This window comes from Megascapheus bottae, chromosome 5 (assembly GCF_031878675.1).
Source record: "Megascapheus bottae isolate mThoBot1 chromosome 5, mThoBot2.hap1, whole genome shotgun sequence".
NCBI classification, from domain to species: Eukaryota; Metazoa; Chordata; class Mammalia; order Rodentia; family Geomyidae; genus Megascapheus; species Megascapheus bottae.
In genome coordinates this window covers 75,531,981-75,557,846 of record NC_143513.1, presented here as the reverse complement: position 1 = coordinate 75,557,846, position 25,866 = coordinate 75,531,981, and the positions used below count along the sequence as shown (strand labels likewise).

General features: G+C 45.5%; 2 protein-coding genes across 6 annotated transcripts in view; one reads left to right on the top strand and one right to left on the bottom strand.

Annotated features, from left to right (window-relative positions):
* Tbxas1 (thromboxane A synthase 1) overlaps positions 1-11,535 on the bottom strand; it is a 179,527-nt gene extending 167,992 nt beyond the window's left edge. For both annotated transcript variants that reach the window (XM_090333403.1, XM_090333404.1), the window contains exon 1: positions 11,482-11,535. The gene's annotated coding sequence lies outside the window, so the exon portion shown is untranslated. The remainder of the gene's footprint in view (positions 1-11,481) is intronic.
* Hipk2 (homeodomain interacting protein kinase 2) overlaps positions 10,684-25,866 on the top strand; it is a 177,655-nt gene continuing 162,472 nt past the window's right edge. For 2 of the 4 annotated variants that reach the window (XM_090333402.1, XM_090333399.1), the window contains exon 1: positions 10,684-11,117. In XM_090333402.1, the coding sequence (XP_090189528.1) occupies positions 11,099-11,117 (19 nt within the window). In that variant the 5' untranslated portion in view covers positions 10,684-11,098. Of the gene's footprint in view, positions 11,118-11,309; positions 11,331-11,894; positions 11,908-25,866 lie in introns of those variants that run through there. The other 2 variants (XM_090333401.1, XM_090333400.1) reach the window with 2 other exon arrangements.

Below are 25,866 nucleotides of genomic sequence, written 5' to 3'. Positions count from 1 at the left end.
TTGTGTGTGAGTGCATGTGTGTGCGTGTGATGTAGTATAAAGTCTGTGCTGTTGTTCAGCTGTTTATTTAGACATCCAACTCAGCCAGACAAACTAGTTCAAACCAGCCTGGTGGTGTATGCCTTTTAAAGAAAAGATAAGCCAATCAGCAGTTTCTGAATGTTAATTAAGAGCAGCACCTAGGGCGAACGGAATGTGAGCAGAAGATACTACCATATTCCAGAGGAAATTCTTTAAAAATTCAGACTCCTTCCACACAGTGAAAATCCTCTGAATTCTATGACAAAAGATTCTTTGTTTCTTTTTTTTTTAAAGTACACTTTGAGGCTGTAAAAAGATTTACACATGGGCTATGATAAAACATTATCAAGAAATCACAAAATTCAATTCTTCCTTAAATTAATTAAGATGCTATTAGCTGTCAGTACGGGAGTGCTCTTCAACAAACATCTTAATGAAGACATCTCTCCTCTCAGTACGATGGGAAATGAGTATTTCCAAGGTTAGAGCCAAGTCCCTAGGATTCCCCCAGCCCTGAGCAATCGCTCAGAGTCCCCCCTACTCTTGTCCATACACACACAATGGCATGACTGATGATGAAGCAGAAATGGGGGATCCATCTCTTCCGATGGATTACTCTTTTTTTCATGTGTGTGCTGGTATTGGGACTTAAACTCAGGGTCTCCCACTGTCACTTTTTTTGTTTGTTCAAAAAAAAAAAAACCCACTACCACTGGAGCCACATCTCCACTTCTGGCTTTTTGCTGATTAGTTGAAGATAAGAATCTTACAGACATTCTGCCCAGCCTGGTGTTAAACTGCAGTCCTCAGATCTCAGACTTCTGAGTAGCTAAGATTGCAGCATGAGCCATTGCTGCCTGGCTGGAATAATCTATCTGAAAAGAAGCCCCTTTCCCAGCACTCTCCAATTTCACGTTGGATTTTACTGGCTAGGACCAGCTACTAGATACATGACTGCTTTGAGGCAATTCGCTTGGGTCATTGCAACTTTACCTGCTGGGACAGACACAATACCTCCTAAAGCAAACTAGTTCCCTACCAAGGAAGAGGGATGAGAGCTGGGGAACAAATCCCTGTGCCTGCCCACCCCAGAAAGTGAAAAGCTTTAGGGTTCTGTGACCAAAAGAGCCTGGCACTTAAACACAAAGTAAAACATTGACACTGTTGAAAATGACAAAAAGGGGGGGTTATGAATTTCAACGAAATAAAAACAGCCTCAAAACTAAATTTTTCTATGGAGCCTATCACATTGTATGCTTGACAGTATAAAATTAAGTCACCTTCCACAGGTGACTATATATATATATATATATATATATATATATATATATATATATATATATCTTCATGGAGCATAGCTTTCAGATCTGTCACTTCATGCTTCTCTGGGAGGAAAAGCCTTTGTATAACCATCATTTCTACCCAGGCCCTGAATTCAAGCCCCACAAGTTACAAAAGAAGAACAAGAAAGAAGGAGAAGAAGGAGGAAGTGAAAGAGGAAGAGGAGGAGGAGATGGAGGGGGAGGGAGAGGGAGAGGAGAAGGCGACAATGAACCAGGGATATCTGTGCAAAGCAATCTGAGAGTTTAGATAGGGCTAAGCTAGGTATTTGGCAGCTGGGTGGGGGTGGCGGGCTGGGCAGGATCAGGGAGACAGTCATCCAAGGGAGAGAACAGTGGAAAGTAGCCATTAGTCTGAGGTGGCCCTTGGCTTGAGATGACCAGGAAATGCTGCTGTGGCAGTGGTTCTTTAAGAGGAGACAGCTTGGGGGAGAATGAGCTCTGGTGTGTAGTGGTTCTTAGAAGACAACTGGGAATGTGGAGCCAGTGCGGGAACCATTGTATCCATTCAAAGACCAGCATCAGGAACATAGAGGTGTTGGGGGCTGAGTAACGCCATGTCTAAGAACGTTCTGCTGAGGCTTGTAGTAGGGATAAAACACGTGGACCTCTTTGTCATGTCCATCTTGTATACTGATAGGCTCCCTCACCCAATATAAGGAGGGGGGATTTAGGGAATAAAAGAGAGAGATCTTCCTGCCTTGATGAAGCTGCGTGGCATCTCTGTTCGTGCTCCGGGGTAGGAAGGCTGGGTGTGGGAGGACATTGGGCCCCTTCCTCTCGAGGCTTGGCCTGGTCGGGGTGTGTTTTTCCCCATCCCCCTACTAGTAGAGGGGGACTGGGGACGAAGGACCCCAACAGAGGTGAACTTGCCAGAGACAGCAAGCAGAGTGGGAAGAGAGTGGAACTGAGACAGACACAGATGCTGTCCCATCAAGGATGGGACAGGGACAGGGAGAAGATATAACCCCTTAAATGCATGTACCCCCCCCCCATGAACCATGAGTTCTTTCCTCTTAGCCCCTCCTCCACTGGTTATTAGACTTCTCAATATAAACAGGGGTGCCAGGGATCAAACTGAAATGCATAGTCCTAAATCATTAGGTTGGGGATGCTTTCCATAGCTTCTGTGGGACATAGGAACTGTATCTGAGGACCGCACTTTATGAAGCGCCAGCATTTAACCCCGCTGTGTGTGATCTCATGCCTCCCATGGATTAGATGACTCAAAACTATCTCTATCTCCCATTAAATCCGCCTGGCTGGGCTCCAGTCTCGAACACCCACCTGGCCACTGAGGAGTCCTATCTACATATCTCACTGAAACTTTCAGCTCGACATGTTCAAAACTGAACTCCTTTTCTCCTCACACCTGGCACGTGGAGAACAAACTTCTTGGCTTGGCACAGGATCTCCAGCACCCTCCTCCACCCTGTTTAGTAATATTCCTATTCTGGGCAGCTCCCAGACACACATGCCTCTCTGTTGTGTGTGCTGTGTCCTGCCACACAGATGCTGTCTCCTCCACTTCCAAGAGTCCCTCTGAGCTACCCTCTGACAAGTGGGCATCCTTTGGATTGCACTGCTTTTCCAATTGTTTTATACTCTTCTTTAACTGGTGTTTTTCCTTGAAATTTCAGCTGTTTGAAAACCAGGCCTCTGGCGTCCTCTCCCTCGTAGGCTGCTGCTACAGAATCTCACACCAAGTGGTCAGTCATGGAACATTTGATGAGTTCCATTTCTTGGATTGTAGTGGAGGGGTGGGAGGGGATGATGGGGAAATAGCAGAGAAACTACAAGGCTTTTTTAAAAGGAGGGGAGAGACCGAAGGGATAAACAGTGTCCAGTTAAATGTCTGTGTGGAGATCTAGAAGAGGATAGAAGAGGATTTGGCAACCAAGAAGTCACTGGCAACCTCTGAGCAAAGTCAATCACAAAATCCCTCTGCCCTGAGGGTCACCCCCTCCCTAGGGGCTGCCATGTAGGGGCAAGCCCTTTCATCCCTGCAGAAGGAAACCTCACAACACAAGCCTGACCCAGCACAGCAGTGTGCAGGAACACTCATTAATCACTGAGCCAACCTTGACTTCATTTAACAGGACCTGTAAACTATTTTACCTTTCTGGTACTGGGATTTGACCTCAGGGTCTTGAATTTGCTAAGTGTCTCAACTTGAGTCTCACCTCCAGCCCCCGCCCGCATTCTTTCCCAGCTATCTTCATAAGGTCATAGGATTTTCCTGAATGGTCTGGAATCTATCTACTGAGTCTTTCAAGTAGTGGGGTAACAGTAACAGGTGTGCACCATACCACCCTCCCCCATTCAGATCCATAGGCTTTTAAAAGAATTCCCCAAGACTCTTCTTAATACTTCTACTTATGAGCTTCTCTGGGTACCATATCTGTCTATTTGGTCCAAGTTCTCCTGGTCATTCTGTAGGATCATCTGTGCTCCAACAGGCTTGCTTTTTGTACAGCTACATTACAAGCTCCTCCTTTCCTATAGTCACACTGCAGGGCTCCCCCCACACCCCCCATCCATAACTCCTTTCTGTGAGTGCTATTAGGGCCTCACTTCACCTTACTCAAGTCCTGCTCAGGTGTCTGATCGCTTGTCTTCCATAAGCAGTGGAAGAAAATTAAGGATATTTCCCATCCTTGTCATTTGAGTGGTCTACTTTCTCTAAGGCTGTCATTTCTGGGTAAAAATCAGATCGTCTTCAGCCTGCCAAGCTTCCTTCTACCCATTCCCCCGGAGCCATGGATCCTACTGCTCCTCATTTGAACAAAAGATTTGCTCTTTCAAAACTCTCTATGAACAAATGCGGCAATGATACTCACTAGATACTACACTGAAAATGAACTAGATAACTTGTGGGTAGAGAAAAACTAGGAGAGAGCAAAGGAAGGGGTGACACTGTTCAAAAAGAAATGTATGGCTTACCTGACTTAGTAACTGTAACCCCTCTATACCTCACCATTCTAATAACAATTTAAAATATTTAATTAAAAAAACTCTCTGTGAGTGGAATGTTTTGTCACTGAAGCATTCAGGTAAGGCTTCCTGTCATCATTAAACACCAATCTGTTATGAGATGCATCATTAAAAACAGCCAAAAATTTAAAGCAGGAATACAAAAATAATTTCTTAAGAATAACTAAAACCAAAAATAGATCTGTATTAAGACTTTTCCAGAAACAGAACCATAAAAGAAAGAAAAGGAAGATGAAACAGAGATCATGTGGAAAAGATACCCAGGAAAAGAAAGTGAGACAGAGATCCTCTCTCAGAAAGTGAGATCATGGGGACAGAGCAAGACACCAAAAGACAGGTGTGATTTTGAAAGCCAGAATAGGAGACAATGACCTCTGTCTCCTCAGGCCTCATCTTTAAGAGACAGACCCCAGCTGGGATATGCTGTCGATTAAGAGTTGGTAGAAAAGTGTGAATGACATACACCAAGTTAGAATAAGATACAAGTTGCACAGAAATCATCTTTCTCTGGACACCCTGAGGGTAAGAACAAGTTATAAACCTGAAATATACACAAGCAAAAGAGTGATTGGTCTGTCCTGTGGCCTTGATGCTGTGGTGGGAGTATTCAGTTTCACAGCTATAGGCACAATGCAGGAAAGTTGCTTGGTTACTGTTCTGTAAGCCAAAGGACAATTATGTGAGGTCAGACTTCCTCCACATTTACTCTGAGAAGGCTATGACTTGCACCCTTTAATAGAAAGGTGAAGTAAGACAAGATTACTGGCAGATGGTAACTAACTCCTTTTCAACTTCCTGGCCTTCAGTTTCATTTGTCAAAGAACACTGGCCATTGGTGACTCATGCTAGTAATCCTGCTGAGACCACGAGGACTACCGTTTGAAGCTGGCCCAGATAGAAAACTCTGCTAAGATTCCATTTCCAGGCTGGGAGTTTGGCCTAGTGCTAGAGTGCTTGCCTAGCATGCACAAAGACCCAGGTTCGATTTCTCACTACCACATACATATAAAAAAGCTGGAAGTGGTGGTTTGGCTCAAGTGGTAGAGCTCTAGCCTTGAGAAAGCCCAAGGACAGTGCTTAGGCCCTGAGTTCAAACCCCAGGACAAACAAACAAACAAACAAAAGATTCCATTTCCAAAATAGCCAGCAAAAAGCCTGGCTGGAGGCATAGTTCAAGTGGTAAAAGCATCACAGAGCAAGCAAGCTAAGGAAGTGAAAGGCCCTGAGTTCAAAACCTGGTCTGGGAGTAGAGGTTAAAATGGGAAGAAAAGATCCTGAAGTTAAATGGTATTTCAGCTATTTAGAATTCTACAGTCTGAAAAAAAATTGATTAAATGAGTAAATAACCTAAGCATTAATGTATTTATTAAAATAAACATCTCTAGCCAAACGGGACAGCCCTTGGACTCATTGTCTCAGTCCTAAGGCCTGGCCTTTGCTGACTCTGCTGGAATTCTCTCTAGTGCCCTCTTCTGGTACCTCCTTGAAACCTCTCCAATCTCCACCTATCAAAACACCACATTCTTGCAGGCAGAACTTAAAGAGCTTTGCAATTCTATACTCCACCCTCCCACCCCCATTCTAAGACATTGAAGTAACTTGTTATCAGATCCAATGGATGCCTATACGTTGCCTTCTTACATAAGCTGCCAGTGAGAGCCTCACTGTGGCCACCCCGTCTATGAATGACTTTATGATGTTGCCATCCTTCTTTGCTTGCTTACCTGCTTCTCTGCCCTCTCATTGACTTGGAGCTCTTTCCCTTCTTCCCATTATTTAAATACTAGGGCCTCTCAGGGCTCTGATTCAGATCATCTCCCATCCTGCTCTCCCATAGTGGCACTTCACTGGTAGTTTATGCCTGGCTCCCACTTGACTGTAGCACCACAGGGAAAGGAGACAATTAGCTCTACTCCATTTGCCAATTCACGAAAGAATAATCTAAGTTCATTTCAATAATGTTTTTTAGCTATATGATACTAAATACTAGCTCAATGGGGATTTCTTTTTCTTCATGCCAGTGCTGAAGCTTGAACTCAGGACCTGGGCATTGTATCTTAGCTTTTTTGCTCATGGTTGGTATTCTACCGTTTGAACCACAGCTCCACTTCTCATTTTTTGTTGGTTAATTGGAAATAATTTTAGCACGAACTTTCCTGCCCAACTGACTTTGACCTGTAATCTTCAGATCTTAGCCTCCTAGGTATTGAAGATCATAGGCATGAACTATCAGTGCTTGGTTCAGTATGGAGTTAGTTATTTACTTTTTATTTATATTTATTTTTTGCCAGTCCTGGCTTGAGCTCAGGGCCTGAGCACTGTCCTTGGGCTTTCTCAAGGCTAGAGCTCTACCACTTGAGCCTCAGCACCACTTCCAACTTTTTTCTATGTATGTGGTACCGAGGAATTGAACCCGGGTCCTTGTGCATGCTAGGCAAGCACTCTACCACTAGGCTAAACTCCCAGCCCATGTTTTTTTTTTTTTATTGTTTTTTTTTTAATTGAAGGTTTGCATCCACAGAGACGGGCATGGTTATGAGGAGGTGTGTATCTTATCTGCACAGCTCTATTTTAATCTCCTTTCAAAGAACTCCATTTCCTCATTCAGGATGGCTCCCTTCCATTAGGAAAGAGACTGCCTTGAACATGTTTTCATTGTGCTGCATCTTTATTTTGTGGCTGGATGGGATATATTTCAGAAAGCCAGTCTCTCTAGGTTACTCCCAAATCTTTAGCATCTGGGAGAGAGTTAAAAGCTATTACTAGCCACAAATAAGTGCTGAGGTTGAGGACATGCCAGGGAGCTTAGCCAAAGGAACTGCCAATGTAGTTGTAGACCAAAGAAGAGAATTTATCAACCACAATGGAGGACAATGGTTTAAGAGACAGGCAGGGAATGTTCTGCAAGCCTAAGAGATCAAATTCAATGTGACAAAAATAAAAATCAGTCACATGAAGGTGTTCAGAATAATAATGACTACCTTTTATTGGAATTCTACTGTGTCAGCACTCTATACAAATTCTCATAAATATAATCTTCGGAGCTGTGGTGAGAACTTTATGAAAACCAAGTTCTTAGTGTTGTCCTGGACATAAGTGAGTATACAATAAATAGTTGTCATTCATGTAATAAATACCTATATGGTGTCTAACAAGTGTCAGACCATGTGCAGTTGCTGGGGATACAATGCCAAGCAAGGTACATGTGGCTTCTGCCCTCACTGAGCTTACAAGCTAAAGATTCACTGTCTAATATGGTAGACACTACTCATAGGAGACTATTAAAACTTAGGATCCAGGTGTGGTGGTGCACACTTGTAATTTCAGCACTTGGGAGGCTGAGACAAGAGGAGCTCAAGTTAAAGGCCAGCCTGGGCTCCACAGCAAGAGCTTGTCTCAAAAAACAAACAGATGATGTAGTTCTTCAGTTATGCTAGCTGTATTCCATGTTTTCAGTAGCCACAGTAGATGCACAATGCCATTTCTGTATCTACTCTTCCGGCTAGCACTAGAGAGAGGCAATGAAATCATGAGCAATTTTGTGTACCGCATAATGTACGGTTTACAGGTGTGTGTGGGGGAAATTGTGTTACTATTATGTTTCCCATTATTATCCTATGTAGAAATACAGGCTCAGAGAAGTTAAACAATTTGGCCAAGTTTACATAGCTACTAAGTAGAAGCACTGGGACTTGATCTGAGGTCTGTCTTACTCCTATGCTGAGACTGTTTATGAAGAAAATGAACCAGGCCCAGGCAGAAACTGGTAAAAAGGAGAAGATGGAAAACAGACCCTTGAGGAAAAATGACCATTTGGGCAAAGGCACAGAGGGGCAAGGCTGGAGACAAAGAAACCAGTCTGGCTGGAGAGGTGATGATTTGCTGAACTTATGTCCTAGTCAGGACCTGCCTGCCTTGATTAAAAGCCAACGTGTTAGGCAATGCAGCCTGTCTGTCCTACCTGCAGAGATTAAGGCCTTACAGAATGGTGGGCAGGGGCACAGCATGGTCAGATGCTTGCACTATGAAGAGGGCAACAACTAGGAGTAACTGGCTAAGATCAAAGTTTGGAAGGCCACTTAAGAATTGCAGGGAGAGCTGGGAATTTGGCCTAGTGAGCTGGGAGTTTGGCCTAGTGGTTAAAGTGCTTGCCTAGCATGCACGAAGACCTGGGTTCAATTCCTTGGTACCACATATATAGAAAAAGCTGGAAGTGGTGCTGAGGCTCAAGTGGTAGAGCTCTAGCCTTGAGAAAGTCCAAGGACAGTGCTCAGGCCCTGAGCTCAAGCCCAGGACTGGCAAAAAAAAAAAAAAAGAATTGCAGGGAGGCTGGGTGCTGGTGGTTTATGCCTATAATCCTACTTGTCAAGGAGGCTGAGATCTGAGGGTCAAGGTTTGAAGCCAGATTGGGCAGGAAAAAGTCCCTGACTCTTATCTCCAACTAACCATCAAAAAGCCAGAAGTGGAGCTGTGGCTCAAGTAGTAGAGTACTAGTCTTGAGCGAAAAACCTAAGAGACAGCATTTGAGCTCTGAGTTCAAGCCCCAGTCCTGGCACAAGACACACACACACACACACACACACACACACACACACACACACACACACACTGAAAGGATGGAAGAGAGAAAGGAAAGAAGGGGAGGAAGGGATAGTATGAAGCAAAGGACAGAAGCATGGGAGCCAAGACACTTAATCATAAGGCGCCATACTGTGACTGGAGCCTTATTTCTTCAACTCTAAAAGGGAGTGGCTGGCCCAGACGACCTGACCCGAGGTTCCTTTTGGAAGTAGACTAGGAGTCTGTAAATGTGAACACCTTTAGACTAACACTAGGGAGGGCAGCAACGACCATTGAGCAAGGAAGATCAGCGTCCAAAACCATCCTGAGATGAAAGGAGAAGGATGAATGCGGAACCACTAATACTACCCCTCAAAATTGAGATCAAGGACTTCTTCCCCCTCCTGTCCTCCCCCATTTCCTGGAAGGAAGGGTAAGAGGTAGTAAGAAAATGAGTTTAAGAACGTTATAGCGTTAAGCGATCATTTTGCTAGCGTTTAAACTTTTTTGACCTATGGCCCAGAGAAGGAAATGCAATTCTTATCGACCGCCAGTACACCAGTCCAATATATGAAAGTGAAACGAAAGGTTTATGAAACAATAGTCTTTTTCTGAGGGCTACGTGCTCTCACAGTTTTCATTTGGATTGTTTCATTCTTTTTAAAAAGCTAGCTGTTATCGTCTAAATTTATTTTATGCTCCTTTTCCGTGTCACAGCCCATAGGTGAAAACACACTGCCTAAGACTCGAGGAGCCTTACTTAAGTCGGAAGCAGGGATGCAGGGGCATCTTCTCCAAGCTCCCCGGCGGGAGCAGGAGAAGCACCCCGGGAGAGTTTGGAGAACGTTTAGTTCCAGCTCAGATCTGAGAGAAATGCAAGACCTGGGGACCAGAAGCGCGGGAGCCGGGCACCCAGGTGATGGGAAACTCGCCCCACAGCGTAGACGCGGGTGGACAGAGGCAGTGCGCAGCGGGAGCCAGGCTGGGGCCGGGGGGCGGTCCGGAGATCCACGCGGGGGCTCCGCAGGCGGCTGCACGTTGACCTGGCCCGGATCCCCCGACGCCCACTTTTCTTTGGACGGAGGCGCGCTCACTTCTCCATTCATCCCTGTCTGGTCTGCAAGCCCGCAAAGCCGACCAGGCACTGCCAGCGGGGTCTCCAGCGGGGCCCCTCGTCCCCCTCGCCCCGGCACACGCGCGCACACATATGCACACGCATGCACACTCGCGCGCACACATATGCACACTCATGCACACTCGCGCGCACATATGCACACTCGTGCACACTCGCGCGCACACATATGCACATTCGTGCACACTCGCGCGCACACATATGCACACTCATGCACACCCGCGCGCACACATATGCACATTCATGCACACTCGCGCGCACACACCCCCGAAGTTCTGGCGGCCCCTCTCTGCGGACCGGCTGTCGGTGCTGCGCGGCGCAGTGGAGCGTGGGCTCGCCCAGCCCGGCCTGGACGGCAGCTCGGCTCCCTCCGGCTGCCCTCTCCCCGCCCTCGTCCGGCCGCGCCGCCCGGCTCTGCCCTCCGCTCGGCCTTCCCCGCCTCGCATCCGTGCCATCGGCGCTCGATTGCGCGCGGACTCCCTGTGGCTCTTCCCGGCTCGCTCGCTCTCTCGCTCGCTCGAGCCGGGCCGCGCCGCCCCGCCTCCGCCCGCCCCGCCTCCCCCTCCCCGCCGCCCCTCCCCCGCCGCCCGTGCAACTTTTGCCGGAGCCCCCCCTCCACACACACACACACACACACACACACACACACACACACACACACAGCCATGCTGAGCTGAGCTCCGGCCGGGCCCTGGCCGCCGCTGCCCGCCCCGGCTCCCGCCCTCGCGGACCCGCTCGGGGGCCGCGGCCGCCCGGCCCTCGGCCTCGGCGCTCTGTCCGCCCGCCCGTCCGCCCGTCGGTCCGCCCGCCCGCCCGGCCGAGCCCCCCGCGCAGGGCCCGGGCCGCGGCGGCGGCGGCGGCAGCGGCGCGCCCGGCCCCCCTCCCCCGGCGCCGGCCAAGTGAGGCGGTGATGCGGGCGCTGGCGGCCGCGGCGGCGCCGGGAGCGGAGACACAGGCTCAAGATGGCAGATTCCGACTGAGGCTGAGGGGGCCGAGCTCGCGCGCCGCTCTCCCGGCTCCGTGGCCATGAATCGCGGACACCCCGGCTCCGATGGCCCCCGTGTACGAAGGTAAGGGGCGCGGGCCCCGCGACCCGGCTCGCCCGCCCGCCCGCCGCGGCCCCCGCGGCCCCCGCAGCTTTGTTCTGCCCGCGCCCCTCGCCGGCGGCCCCGTCCCTCCCTCCCGGGCCGCGCGGGCTCCGGACCCTCCCCGCGCCCCCGCCCCGCGCCCCCGCCCCGCGCCCGCGACGGGACCGGATCCCGCAGTCAGCCGGGCGGAGAAAGGTGGGGGGTGCGGAGGGGGGTGTGTGCCGGGTGGGCTTCTGCCCGGGGAGGAGGGGGGACCGTGCCCGGCGGCCGGCGGGGCGCGTTCCGTATTTGTGATCCGGGAAGGTGATGCGGCTCAGCCCCCCTCCCCTCCCTCACCCCCCTTTACCTCTAGGATTGTCTCCTTTCTACTTCTCGGCCCTCTCTCCGCTCCCCTTTCCCGGTCCTCTCCACTCCCACACTCCACACGCACTCCTTTATTCCTTCCCAGCCTCGGATTTGGGGAGGGGTGGGGGCTGTGGACTCGGATCGTGTGGGGGCCAGGCGGCGAGGGGGGTGGTGGTGGTGGTGGTGGTGGTGGAGGAGATGAAAAGTCCATTTCAGACCCAGGCAGAACAATGAAATAGGCGAAAATCTCCCCGCATTCGCGGGTGGAGAGGGAGCTGTAGTTTGGGCTCTCAGGTGGGGGCGGGTTGGAGAGGGTTGGTGGCTGAGACAGTACTGTGTATGCACCTTCATCTGGCCGGGGGTCTCCCCCCCTTTTTTTTCCCTTTTTTACGGTGTGGACTGTCTTCAGGAAGAAAGAAAAAAGAAGGTAAGACAGAAGCACACACACACACACACACACACACTCTTTCGTTTCTCTTCAGCCCGTTCCGTCAGCCTCCAGCCAGAAATCAAACCCGAATCAACTGAAGTTTTGTTTTTTTTTTACTCTTCGATGTGGTTTTGTGTGCTGATGTTGTCGTACGAAGGGTTTTGGGACCACAGTGTGTCCGATTTATTTTCAGTCATCTGATCGTGAACATGTTTCCCGCATGAAATCATTGAAATAGCAGCCTTTACATACTTTTAGCGTGGGTCCAAGCTGGCTTTCTTTCGGTTTTATCCAGATCTTCGGTGGATGAAATCACAAATGAGAGGAGAGAGGGTTTTCACGGATCCCCTAGGAGGGGCAACAGCAGGCTGTAATCCTATAAACCTGGGGAACAGTTGTGGCCAGTGAGAGAGATTACAGTAATAGTTTTATCTCTGTTAGGAAGGCTGATTTTAAAGAAAGAAAGAAAAAAAACTTATCTGAAAAGAAAATCTGTTATTAGTTCCAGTGCTCCAAATGAATTAGATTTCTGGATGGAATAAAGTTACCGGTTAGGCCTTGGATAACGAGGCTGTAAATAACCTATCGACTGTAAATATTTTTTTTTCAGACTCTCTTAGAAACAAAGGAGCTGTTTAGAAGGCAACAGAGAGATGTTATTCCAGGGGCTTTCCTCTTTGAGTTTGAAGAACACAAGGGCCATTTAACAGTGCCACCAAACAAAAAAAAAATTCTGATCTCCCTACCAGGCTGAATTGAGCTTGCCGGTGGATATGTGGACATGCTCCCTATCGGGCATTCATTGTTATCTGTATCTAGGGGAGGGGGCTGCAGTCAAAGCGCCCACTGTCTAGAGTGTTAAAATGAAACAGTTTTCTCTTTATTAAGTACCTCCTTGAGACTCCCTCTGCTGGACACTCAGGGAGCATTAGAGAAGGAACTTGGTTTAGAATTCACAAGTATAGTAAGTTGGCTTTCCCCATTAAAGGGGGCTGAATACATGGGTCACGGCATATTTTGTTAAGGTTGCACAAAGCCACCTTGGGACCTGCACCTTTCTCCTGTTTGCTTTATGCTAAATGCAGATGGAATGCAGGCCATCCCTTTGTGGCTAAGGCTTGACACTCCTATTCTTATTACATTGTTTTGTTTTTGTTAATGTGTTTCACCAGGTAGAGCTCTAGGTGTGTTAAGATAATGTGGCTTACGAATAATCATGGCTATCAAAGGTCTCAGCTCACAGATTTTATTTGCCAACCTTCTCTTTTCCTGGCTCACCTGCTTGTTTACTCCTTCCAGCTCTGGGATTTCCTCAATCTTATCTGTGAGCTCTTATTGTTATTCCTGCAGTCTTTTATTTTTATGGGAGCCTTTCTGTGGGTCTTCTTTCCTAATCCTCCTCCACACCTCTCCTCCACCAGCCTAGCAGCACTCAGCCCAATCCTCCGACTTGATCTTCATGAGAGAGAGTCAGGCATGCTATCTAACACACAGGTGACCTCCAGAGGCAAGGATTATCCTGCAAGGACCTACATTCACTCACCACTCCCGGTGTGACAGCTTCCAAGACTCCAGTGACCTCCTTTTTACCTCCTTGGCGACACCCTTTGGAGTCAGTGAACCTGATTTGTCCTTATCCCAATCAGAGCACTGGAATTGTGTGTGTTAAATGCATAGATATTTTCTTGTGGAATTCTCCAAGAAGAGGGATTTCAAATGGGTTTTGTACTCCTAAAAATTGAGGATACTTCATCTCAGGAGACGTTTAAATGAGGCATTCCGGGCCTTTTGGCTGAAATTACTCAAATGGCGTGTAACTGTGTCAGGTTGGAGTACTGCGTGAAGCCTGGAATGCATTAGGCAGGCATTCTGAATGGCCAGAGATTTAGACAGGAACTCTGCTTTTGAAGCAAGGCATATTTGATAAGGTGAATTAATGGGCGATGGAGTGTATGATCAGTCTTTCAGGGCTTGCTTTAAGGGTAGGTTTATAAATAGTGTATTTGTTTTTTAGTGACTGGGTACTGATCAAGTTATACTTCTTTTTTAAAAGGCTTATTTTCTTTAGAAGGTGCCTTATGAGTGTATTTACTCCATCAACTTACTTAGCACTACCTTTTCAATATGTAGTACAAAGGCTGGCCACAGAGGTCTTATATAGCCATAGGTTCAGAATTAGAAGAACCTAAATTCCAACTTAATTGTGTCCTATTTTACCTGAGATGTGACATGTTGATCAGTGTTGGCTTATATCAAGGAATACTTTACTTCGATATTTCAAAAACTGTCATATGAAGTCATCATCAGATGGGCCTGAAGATTCCTCTCTACCAAGAAATGAGATTCTGAATCATCTTCTCTTGGAAGAATTTGATGACACATGTTTTTAAAATATCTTCTCATGTTTATATTTTATGTTTTTAAATGAGTAAGTAGAGATGATTGTTTTCCTACTCATCACATTAGAATAGTGAGTCAGAATTTGTTAATTTAATCCTTGATTCTGGGCAGAGTGATATGACCCCAGACTCAGAAAGTGGAGTCTGAATCTAGTCATATGACTTTGGGTTTATTACTTAACTTCTCAGACCTCTTCGTAGCTTTATGGATTGTGCAAGACACCATTAGATATTAGTATATTTAGTAATGTCGCTGGCTGTAGTGGGCATTTTTTCAGTATGTGTTAAACCATGTGTCTTCTGAACTGCTTACACACAGGACCACCTCAGGCAAAGCATAACCCACAAATAGTTTAGAAAACCAATAATAGCAACATTTCAATGATTAATCTCCTGCTATTTTTTTCTCTAGTTTGGGCACCCGTAACAATAAACCCCCTATGGCCACAGAAGAAAGAAGCTTTTTTTCCCCCCTCTGTGACCTTTCCAGAGTCTTTATTCCCATCTAGCATCTCAGGTAGAGACTTTCTCTTCTGTAGCAACACTTTTTGTGCTACTTGAAAAATGTGCAAACAGATACCGAAACAAGAGTTTCAGGGCATGCAGCTGTGTACCTGGGAAAGTATCCCTAGAATGGAAGGAAACCTTTGCTTTTAGCTGGGATCCATTTCTAAATAAGACTGTGGGCTGGACAAGAATCCCCACTCCTCCTGGTTGCTCCACAAGGTCTCCTCAGCTGGGAGGCTCCTATCTAGCCTCCAGCCAGGGCCTGCCTCCCCATGCACTAGATACAGGGAGATAGAATCACCAAGGAAAATCAGATGCTTTATGCAAGTTCCAGCTGTTCATGCCCTTTATATTCTGTTTTATGTTCCTTTGTCTCTCTCTTCCTTCCTCTAGTAGACCACCAGTTTGCGGGATCCACCTTTGAGGTTTGCATGGATCAAGATGGTAGGATATGTGAGTGTTTTTATTGTTCTCTGAACACATAATTTGTCAGTGTTTTCTGGGCATCTTGTGATGACAATTTGAGGCTCTTGGAGTTGGTATTAAAGACAAGATTGAGAAAAATCCCAGCAGACTTTGAATAATCACTGATACACAGTGTATGAACTTGAAAGGTTTGCACTTGCCGTAGTTCCAAGCACAAAGCAATATCCCTGTTGAAGAAAGAACAAGCCAGGAAATTAAAAACCCCAAAGAGCTGTAGTTTTCCTCTAAAAGAAGAACTTCAGTTCTTAGAGCTGATGATGATAATTATGATTTAGACAGTGCTTTGTGCCATGCACTTTCTACCTGTTCGTATTCCCTGTGCCCCCAACTCTGCGGCTGGGGCCCATCTTAGTGCATTTATTGAGGGGCTGTTTACATAGCATCTGCCCCGTGCTAGGCCCCAGGCCAGATTCTAGATTTGGAGAAATGATAAAAGACTTTTATTTCTGTCTCTGACTTCAGTGGTATGGGAAGTGAAAGTCAAGATATTGAAACTTGGTCTCCTGGAGGATGGCTCTGACCCCAAATGCAACGGTTCATACATGCTTATTCTTTCTTCAGGTGTCAAGGAAGAACTCAATTCTCTTGAAATGTTTTCTTCATTTGAAAAAATTTTTTAAAGTACTTCTGAGTGTCAAAAATAACCCATTATGGATTTCCTTAGAAATTTCATGGACATTACCGTCTCTCATTTGCAGGAGTTTCTGTCTTCCTCTTTCCTTACTTAAAATTATATCTTTGTCAATGCAAATATATTTCTCATTTGCGCAAGCTGCTGGGGTGTTTTTTGCATTTAGAGTTACAGGCTCTGTTGCGAATGGGCTTTTATGTCCTTGTGTGACTGCTGGAGAACTGATTCCTGATCTTGCTGCCCATCTGACCTCTTGCATTCCAGGAGTTGTGTGGTGGTACTTATTGGTGAGACATAGGTGGAGTGGTTATGTATCAGCATTCAGTGCTACTTTCCAGAAGCAGATCATTCTGGAAGCTGTGGATGGAGAAAAGTCTGGTTCTGCACTTACCGGAAGAACATAGAAACCTAGACATCCAAAGAGATGGTGTTACCCTCTACCTGCAGGAAGGTTAATGTGCTAGACTTGAAATCTTCAGTTTGTTAAATTCTTTTTTCCAGAAAAGGGCACCAGGAACTCCCTCGGTGACCAGTTCCTTTATTCTGTTAATGTGATTGTCAAGTAGAAATCTCACTTGCTGCCATTCACTTGTTTTCTGTTATTCCTTTCTCTAGAACCTTTTGTATTCTTGAAAATCATTACTAGGTCTATTAAAAATTATTTCTTGTGAACACTTTCTAATTTCTCCTAATCTAAAAATAAATTGATGGTGATCAAATTGGAATACAGTTCTTTAATAATGTTCTCATTATTATGGTGGATACAAGAAAAACAACTTTAGCGTTCCTAAATTCTTGGGAATTCTCAAAGGGCAAGAACGGTGTCTTATTCATGTTTGTATCCCCCTTACTGGCTGTGTAGATTCTTTAACTTAGTAGGCACTTCATAAGTAGTTGTTGGATTGGCTTTCCTTTTCAATACATCTTAGTAGTAAGTTCCTTTATACAGTCCTGCATTGGTGACTCATTTAGCTTGCACTCATTTGGGCCTGAGCCTTCATTTCTCTTAGACTTGTCCTCATTCTCACAGAGGGCAGTACTACCCTATACTTCTAACTCTTCAGAGTCTTTCTTAATCACCCCCTGCAGAGCTGACAAACAGTGCAGAAGACATCAAGTAGAAGAGACTTGACTTGCACTTGAATGAGGAATCTTGATAATTCAATGTAATATGAGTCCATCCAGGTTTAGAAAAAACACTTTGTCAGATTCTTCAGAGATTCTGAGTCAGCAAAAGCTGTACTTGTTTAACCAGGTCTTCTAAGTCAGTGAGTTATGTGTTTGGGAGAATGACAGGCTTACAAAGAGAGTATCGCTTCTTCTCTTTGGTCTAAAGCCAATGAAAAAGGCCAAGCATGTAAAGGACAACCAGATTGGTACTGGTATATTTCATGATGATTTTGCTGTTAAGAAGCAAGCTAGGAAAATAGCTTCCAAAAAAACTTTAAAACTAGCGAACAGTTTTTTGTTTTTGTTTTGTGGGTGATGGGGCTTGTGCCTGAGATCTTCAGCTCAAGGCTACTACTGCCCTACCCCTGGACCTGGGTGCTGTCCCTGAGCTCTTCAGCTCAAGGCTACCTCCCTACCCTCGAGCCAAACCCCACTTCCAGTTTTTCTAGAGGTTAATTGGAGATAAAAGTCTCAGGTCCTTTTGTTCCCCGGGCTGGCTTTGAACCTTGATCCTCAGATTTCAGCCCCTGAGTAGCTAGGATTACAGGCCTGAGCCACCATGCCCGACTAACCAAATAGTTTTGTAGTTTTATAGTCACGTATTTCTGAACTAAGCATTGAACAAGTTTGTAGTGATTTTGATGGTGTTCTGTTTGAACCGTTCTAACTACTTTTGCTCTGGTAGGTTTTGATTAATTGAATACTATCACGTTTAAGCAGAATTAAGATTGATTGATTCTTCTGCATGTGCTAATACTGTTGACATATATAAAAATGTCACAAAAAGAATGCAGTCTAGTGTATGAGTGGGCAAGGAGCTTTTCCCTCTGTAACCCCTAGGTGACTGTCCACTGGCAGTGAAAGACTGCCAGGGAGCTATCCAGTGTTGGATGGAAAAGCTTGTCCAGTCCATATAATTACGGATGGCATATTGATGAAAATAGTTTGCTTGTGGGTATTTATCATTTTTCCCCACACCAATATTTCCTTATTGATTCAAGTTATGAATTGTTACTCAAATATAAAGTGACTTTTCCTAGGCTTTATCATAATAAAAGTGATCCATTATGTATCATGCAGAACTTCCAGCTTCTTAGCATCCAAGAAGTACATTTTAAGAGTGCTTGTGCCTGCAGGCCTCTTAAAAATCACATGAGATCTAGAAAACACTGGCTTATTGCTCATTATGGAAGAGGTAGGGGTGTGTGTGTGTGTGTGTGTGTGTGTGTGTGTGTGTGTGTGGTGTTGTCTACTTATTTTTTTCTTCAATAGAGAATTCATGGAGTTCTGAGAAAAACAAGAATGTGAATTCTTGAAATTGTACAGATAGGCAGCAGGCTTCCACTCCCCGGTTCTAGAGAATTACATCCTTTCACCAATACCCACACCAGTATGAGATCAAAGACTTCAAGTGGAAAGCAGATTTCACGCTTGTGCCAAGGAGGGAGTGAGAGAGAAAGGATGTGAAAGAAGGCTCAGCTTCAGCCCCTGGACCACTTACATCTGCATTGATGTAACAGTGTGATTGCTGTTAGTCATTAAATATGACCTGCACATCAGGAAAGGATTAATTGATATTCATTATGTTCTGCTTACTGAGACTAGGAAGTATAATGTATTTCAGAAATGAAAATGGTTAAAATAAGGAAATGCTTTCATTTGATTATGTCATGACGTACTCCAAAAAGAATTTAAGACCTAGGAAAGGGTTAAGCTTCTGGTAGAAGGGGGAATTAACTTATGTAGATCAGTTTTGTAGATCAGCTTATTTCCAAGGAAGTCCGATAAATGAAGCATTCCTGTAGAAAGAGACAGCAGAAACAGTGAACAGTCAAAGCTCTTATGCTGGCTTAACAAGGTGAATAAGCAGAGTGTATAATGGAATTCATTTACAAAGTAATTTTTGCTTGGCAGAGTGGTAAGCACAAAATAGACCAGCAGATGAGAATGGTAAGTGTTTGGGATCAGTTGTTGAAAGGTTTAAAAGGGGTTCTAATTCAAGAGACATTTTATAGTATGGAGAAGGGGACCAATATAATCAAAATGATACTCAAACAAGGTAATTCTTGCTGGCCTGGACATAAGAGCGAAAAGGGCAAGCCCTGCTGGGAGGCCTGTAGTAAAGTGGGAGGCATCAGCATGGCAGAGCAAAGATGGGACCTGCCGTTGGACTTGTGGGAGAGGACCACAGAGAACCCTTATCAGTGTGCCTGGCTCAGGGGTCATAAATATTTCTTCCTTTATGCTTCCTTCATGTACCTCATGGCTAGGATCTAGGATTAAAGAAGACATGGTTTTGACAACACAGTGGAGTTTCTTCTGCTTTTCTAAGCATCTGTTCTCTGTGGGCTCCTCACATTGCACAGCATCTTCTTTGATCATAGTATAAACCGGTGAGGTCATTATGCAGTGTGAGTGTTCAGTCTTTGACAGAAGAGGACACTGGGGTATAGAGCAATGAAGAAGTGGCAGATGTTGCCAAGGAAGTCTAGGTGAAGTACGAATCTGGGATTCTGCTGCCCTGTTTCTGGCAGTGTACAAGGAAGCCCCAGAACTGAGTAGTCAGCCACACTGGGCTATCCTATCAGAGATGCTGCAGTGGGTAGCTCCTAAGATGCCATCAGGACCACTTCCTGTTGTCCCCAGACTAAAGGGAAGCTACCAAATTCTGTCCTCAGGTACCCTGCGGTCTACAGTGCCACACCCAGCCCATCCCAGAAGATGTGATTTGTTATTTCTCTTTCCTAAGAGCAAGGCCACAATGCCCTCACTCCAGTGTTGACTGTTAGAAAGTTGTTCTCTGTGTCTCTGAGCAAGTTACTAACAACTGCACAGAAAAGGAACCAGTATAATGAGATTTCACAGGATCTCAAGGCCCTTTTAAGCCATTAAACTACAGGTTTTGGGAGATCCAGTTTAGAGTTACTCTTTTCTTTTGACCTGACTACACTCAAAGGCCTGCCACTCCTTTGCAGCCATGACCTAACATCCTGACCCCATGTGGGATCCTGGGAGTGCTTTCTCATCCAGAGCTGGCCCTGACCTGCCTTGGAAGCATTTCAGGTCTGTTAAGTAACGTTGGGCAATGTCTCAGCCCAGGCTTTCCCACAAATAAGCACAAACTGGGGGCCAAACTTGCCTTAATATTTTTGGGTCCTTGGGCAAGAGAGAAACACAAGCCCCCAGCCAGCTACTCACTCCATTCTCTCCATGGTTTACATGTCCAAGCTGTGACCACCCAACTCCTTTCAGACAAGGAGTGTGTCTTGGATGACTGAAAGACAGGTGCCCCACAGGCCTTGGGAAGGGGTCTAGAAGCAGGCATGGGGCATTTTGGCATCCTTCTGAAGCCCTAGGGATGGAGGCAAGAGCAGATGCCTCTTGACCAGACTTCCTATCCCTCAGGCCAGGTGTGGCCAAAGCCCTGGTGCCCTATCTTCAGGCACTGTTAATAAGGGGACACCTTGCTTCAAATACTTGGGCAACAAAGTTGAAATGTTTCCTGTTGTATAAGTGATGACTGGCAATTGCCTCACCTCGTGTTCTGTTTGCATTTTCTCCTCTCCCCCTCTTATATCTGGGTTCATAAAGATAAGTGGTGAAACAAACCCATTTCCCATTGTTGGCCAAGTAGTGCAATAGGCCAGCTTGTTCTTATCACCGATGAAGCTTCTCAGAAAGCCCAGGAAATCTGACAGCTGCTTGGCTTGGTGAGTTTTGGCCAGTGGCACATGTAGCCTTCCCTCTTGTCTTGTCTGTCCTTGATGGGATCTTTCTAAATGCTTTGTCTACTACTTATTTGTCCACAAAGCCAGACCCTTTGCCTGCCTAATTCTCCTGGTATTGGCATGTTATTATTATAGGATATACACATGGAACTCAGTGGGATGGGTTTGTGTAGGGGGGTACTGTTTTGAAGAAATTCTCTAGCCTGGTAGGTTTGTTAACGTGTGTGGCCTCATGCTCAGAGTTTCTTGTGTAGACTGTGATAGAGCCCCACATATTTGAATCTTCACTTGAGAGTCATTGTTTTGGAAGAATGCATTCAGTATGAAAACTCAGTACGTACTTAAAATTAGATCATAGGCTATTGGTTTTGGTGGTACTGAGGTTTGAACGCAGGTCTTCATATTTGTTAAGCCATTGCTCCACTGCTTGAGCCATGCTTCTAGTCCTTTTTGTTCTGGTTATTTTGGAGATAGGGATCTGACTTTCTTTGGGGGCCAGCCCAGACCATGATCCTTCTATTTACATTTCCTACACAGCTATGGTAGCAGGCATAGAACACCTCACCCTGCTTTTTCTGTTGAGATGGGATCTCAAAGGAAGGTTGATGTGGACCCAGGCTGACTTGGAATCTTGATCCTCCTGATCCTGGCTTCCTCTATAGCTGGGAAGATTGGCCCACTCTACTACACCCAGCTAGCCCTAGTAGTTTTGATGAAAGCTTCCTTGGATGCATGAGAATGAGAGTTCTGATACCAGCAACACTTGCATTTCTGCTGCCATTGTGGCTGTAACTTTTGGAGAAGTTCAGGCATGTGCAGATTCAGCCTCACCTGCAGGTCTCCTGTCTGCCTTCACACCTCCTTGGGCAGGTCAGCAAGCATACAGCTACTTTCTCTTGATCCAGAGTCAGCCAGTCTGTGGCCCTGGTAGTTTGGCCCTGGGGCTCCAGAACAGAATGAACAGATATCATTTTCACAGTAACATATTATTATTAGCTAGCATTTAAGAGCTCTGTGATGTTCTCTGTTTACCAAAGAGGAAATTGAGGCTTTGCGATATTAAATAACGTATCCAAGGTCTCCTAACTAATAATTGGTAGAGTCAGAGATTGAAGCTGAGTCCACTTGACGCCAGAGCCTGCTCTTGTCTTGACAGGCCAGCTGCCCTACTTGTAAGTGAGTTAAGAGTGGTCTACACAGCATACTAGGACATTTGTTCAGCAAAATGGATCCGGACCTCCTTAGAGATTGCTGTGCTAGACTTTTCTATCCCAAACACAAATGTCCTGAGGTTCTACTCTTCATTAGGCCAGATGAGGCTGTAAAAGCAAAGCATGTGGCTGGCATGTGGGAGGGGTAAGGTCTAAGGGGCAGACATGCTGTGTAAGCCCCCTATATTCAGTGAAATGGATGACATCTGAGAATGATCTTACTAAGACCTCCAGGGGAAAAGTATGGTGAAAGGTGATCCTGTCCATATCGACTGATATTTCCAGATCTGTCCTAAGGCTTTGTCTGTGCAGACTCATTATACCGCTGTGGTAAGCTGCAAAGTAGGCTGTACTACCACTGTATTTTATAAATACACACAGAAAGGGAAGAAAGCATGTGCAATCTCTGGGGGCAGAGCTAGGATCAACCTGGGGCATTTAGAGTCCAACTGGAACCCTGGACCCCAAGTTAAAGCTATATAGCTGAGACTTTCAAACATTCTTAGATAGGAAGTGAAATTTGTAAATATGGGGATCATTCTCCAAATTTATGGTTTTTATTTCAGTCAAAATCTTAGTATTTTAAAACACAAGACACTGATTTCTGATGTTTTTCATAAAAGATAAGGTATAGGCATAGACCAGTCTGGGTTGAAAGGTAAGACTTGTGAGGTTGTGCCCAGTTAAAGGCAGCCTGGCCACTTCAAATTTAGCAGCGCCTTTAGGGCAGAGTAGGTGAGTCAGAATTAAGGCCCTGTTGTCTCAAAGCATTGAGCAAATAAATGATGGGGGAGGAGCCATGAAGCCATGGGAAAAAGAAAGCGATTAGACAAATGGAATGGGACAAAGTGTTAGCAGTTTGAGAAATCTCCACAGGCATCCTCATCTCAGCCATTACTCTACCAGAAATCCTACTGCGCATGTGTGAGATTCAACAGAAATCCACCAAGCACTGACCACAGTGTGCTATAGACTGATCTAGATGCTAGTGTACAGCAGTGAACTAAACAAGAAAGCATACCTGGAACCAACTTGCTTATTAGTAGATAAAGACAAAGAATCTGCTTTTCTTAAAAGCATAAAGGATAGGCGGGAGTTTGGCCTAATGTAGAGTGCCTGCCTAGCAAGCATGATGACCTGGGTTCGATTTCTTGGTACTGCATACATAGAAAAAGTCAAAAATGGTGCTGTGGCTCAAGTGGTTCGAGCTCTAGCCTTGAGAAAGTCCAAGGGCATACTCAGACCCTGAGCTCATGCCCTAGGGCTGGCAAAAAAAAAAGGCATAAAGGAAATAGAAGCAAATATTTATTAAATTTCTTGAAAGGCTGAAATTCTAGGAATACAGTGCATAGATGAAAACAGTATTGTCGGTATAAATGTTCCCCAAATGTGAAGGTTATTTCTGGTATTACTGTCACGACCTATCTCTCTGGGTGATTCTGTGCAGTCTTAAAGTTTATCTGAATTTTAAGACTAATTCTCCAAGTTATATTTACCTAGCCAAGAGACTGCACATTTGTCAAGTTTTAGATGCATAGTACCAGGTTTGTTTCATCTCCAAAGTACTCTCATATTAGATCAAGCTACCCAAACATTTAAGTGAATCCACCTTTTCATTCTGTAAGTAACAGTGTTTCTTGCTGCTCTTGGACTGGGCCCTGCTTTTATTCTCTTTCTTCTTAAGTGACATGTCAATCTCAGGCTTTCAACACTACCTCTATCTGTCATCTTTACCCAGACTTTCTTTCGAAGGTCCAGAGTAATAAATCCAACAGTATACTTGACATTTCTACTTAGATGTCTCATATGCACCTCAACTTTTTAACACATCCAAAGAAGAAAGGAAGTCTTAGTCAGCCTCCTGAATTCTTGATTTCCACACATAGTACCTCCTTCTGTAGTTCACATCAGAAACCAGCTAGCCAACCATGCCTGTTTTACCTCACATTGAGTTTATCGTCTTCCGGGATAGCCATTCTTGTACTCTGAAGTTGTATTCTTTAAAGTCTCTAGGAATACTGATTTAGTGAATATGGAACCTTTGTCTTCTCTGTGTCTCCTACTATGGACACAGCGATAGTTTCCCATGAGTTTTCTATCATGTTTTTGTCAGCTGATCAGTATATATAGTGTTGGGTAATGGTGCTGTATATTGGCGGGTGTTGTGTGTTAGTCTGACATTACATATACTGGTGTAATGTTGTTTTATGGGTGTTTCTGCTTAAAGATAACCTTATTTCTATGCTGTTGACTCATTAACAGTGATCTCAGAGCCAACAGTGCTGTAACTCAGGCCTGAACCAGCTTATCTCACAATGTTTTCTTATAAGCATCTACAGAGGAGCTCTGAAGTACATCACACTAAGCCATCTTGAACAGCAAAATCACACACAAAAAAACCCACACAAAAGTACAAAGGAGGTACCAAATGAGGTGCTGTTTAAGAACTCTTTATTCACAGTGGAAAAGCTGGAACATGAAGACAGAGGATGGCTTGCTGGGCTCAGCTGGGCATGCACATGTGGGCAGCGCCATGTCTCCTCTGTTCTGCACATGCTTGAGAAGGATTGGGAGTGACTAAATGTGCATGAGAATTGATTTTGGAGTTGCAAACAAACCTCGTGTTTGCAGTCGTGTTAATTCACGATTCAAACACAGACTCGTGATTAGGGAAGATGGACTGTGTTAAGGGCCAGTCCCTTTCTCTCCACTGTCATCTCTAGTCTGGGCTTGGTAAACATTCTCCTTAAAGGTTCAGATGGGGTATCTCCTTGGTTCTCTGGGCCATGCCATCTTCACCACAGGCTTACCACAGCCGCTGAGGCCATAACTGTCACGTGAAAACCACCTGATGGGTAAATGAGACAGTGGAGCCATGTCCTAGAAATCTTTATTTACCCCCACCTCCAAAAAAAAAAAAAGAAAGAGGGCCGGGAGTTTGGCCTAGTGGTTAAAGTGCTTGCCTAGCATGTATGAAGACCCGGGTTCAATTCCTCGGTACCACATACATAGAAAAAAGCCAGAAGTGGTGCTGAGGCTCAAGTGGCAGAGCTCTAGCCTTGAGAAAGTCCAAGGACAGTGCTCAGGCCCTGAGCTCAAGCCCAGGTCTGGCAAAAAAAAAAAAAAAAAAAAAAAAAAAGAAAAGAAAAAAAAAAGATTCTGGATGGAATCAGGCCCTTGTTAAGCTACTATTGAGTCGACAGTCTCATCTGAACTGGCTTTCTGACTTAGCTCCCATGCCCACACTTGAGTGCCTCTAGCCTGTTTCCCAGAGAGACATTAAGTGCAATTAGATCTTATCATCCTCTCACTTCAGATATCCAACTGCTTCCTATCCACTTCCAATAAAACCCCACATTCTGAGTAACATGCAGTCCCAGTTTATTTTCCAGTCTCATCAGATGCCAGTGTGCCCCTCATGCCGACCCTGGCTCCCAGTGTTTCCTGCTCCAGTGTTCTATGTAATTGTCTTCCTGCCTCAAGGACCTGGCTGCTGCCAATGTCAAAATGTTCCTTCCTCCAGGAGACCTTCCTACCCTGCCGTGTCAATCGGGGGGGCTGGGGGGACCCTTTCTGATCTGAGAGCACCCTGTTCTTTTTCTTCACAACACTTCACATTTTCAAGTGGTATTGACTTGGGTTCATCAGTGTTCCCCAGCAGTCAGTTTGCAAGTTCTATTTCTCTGGTCCCTACCACGTTGTGCCAAGCACGTGGAAGATGCTGCCTCAGAACTGCTAACTCGGTGAATGATCTTTCCACGTAGTTCTGCTCATACACATTTTCATAGACACTCATCACCCAGTTAGAATGTGTAGTGTATCTT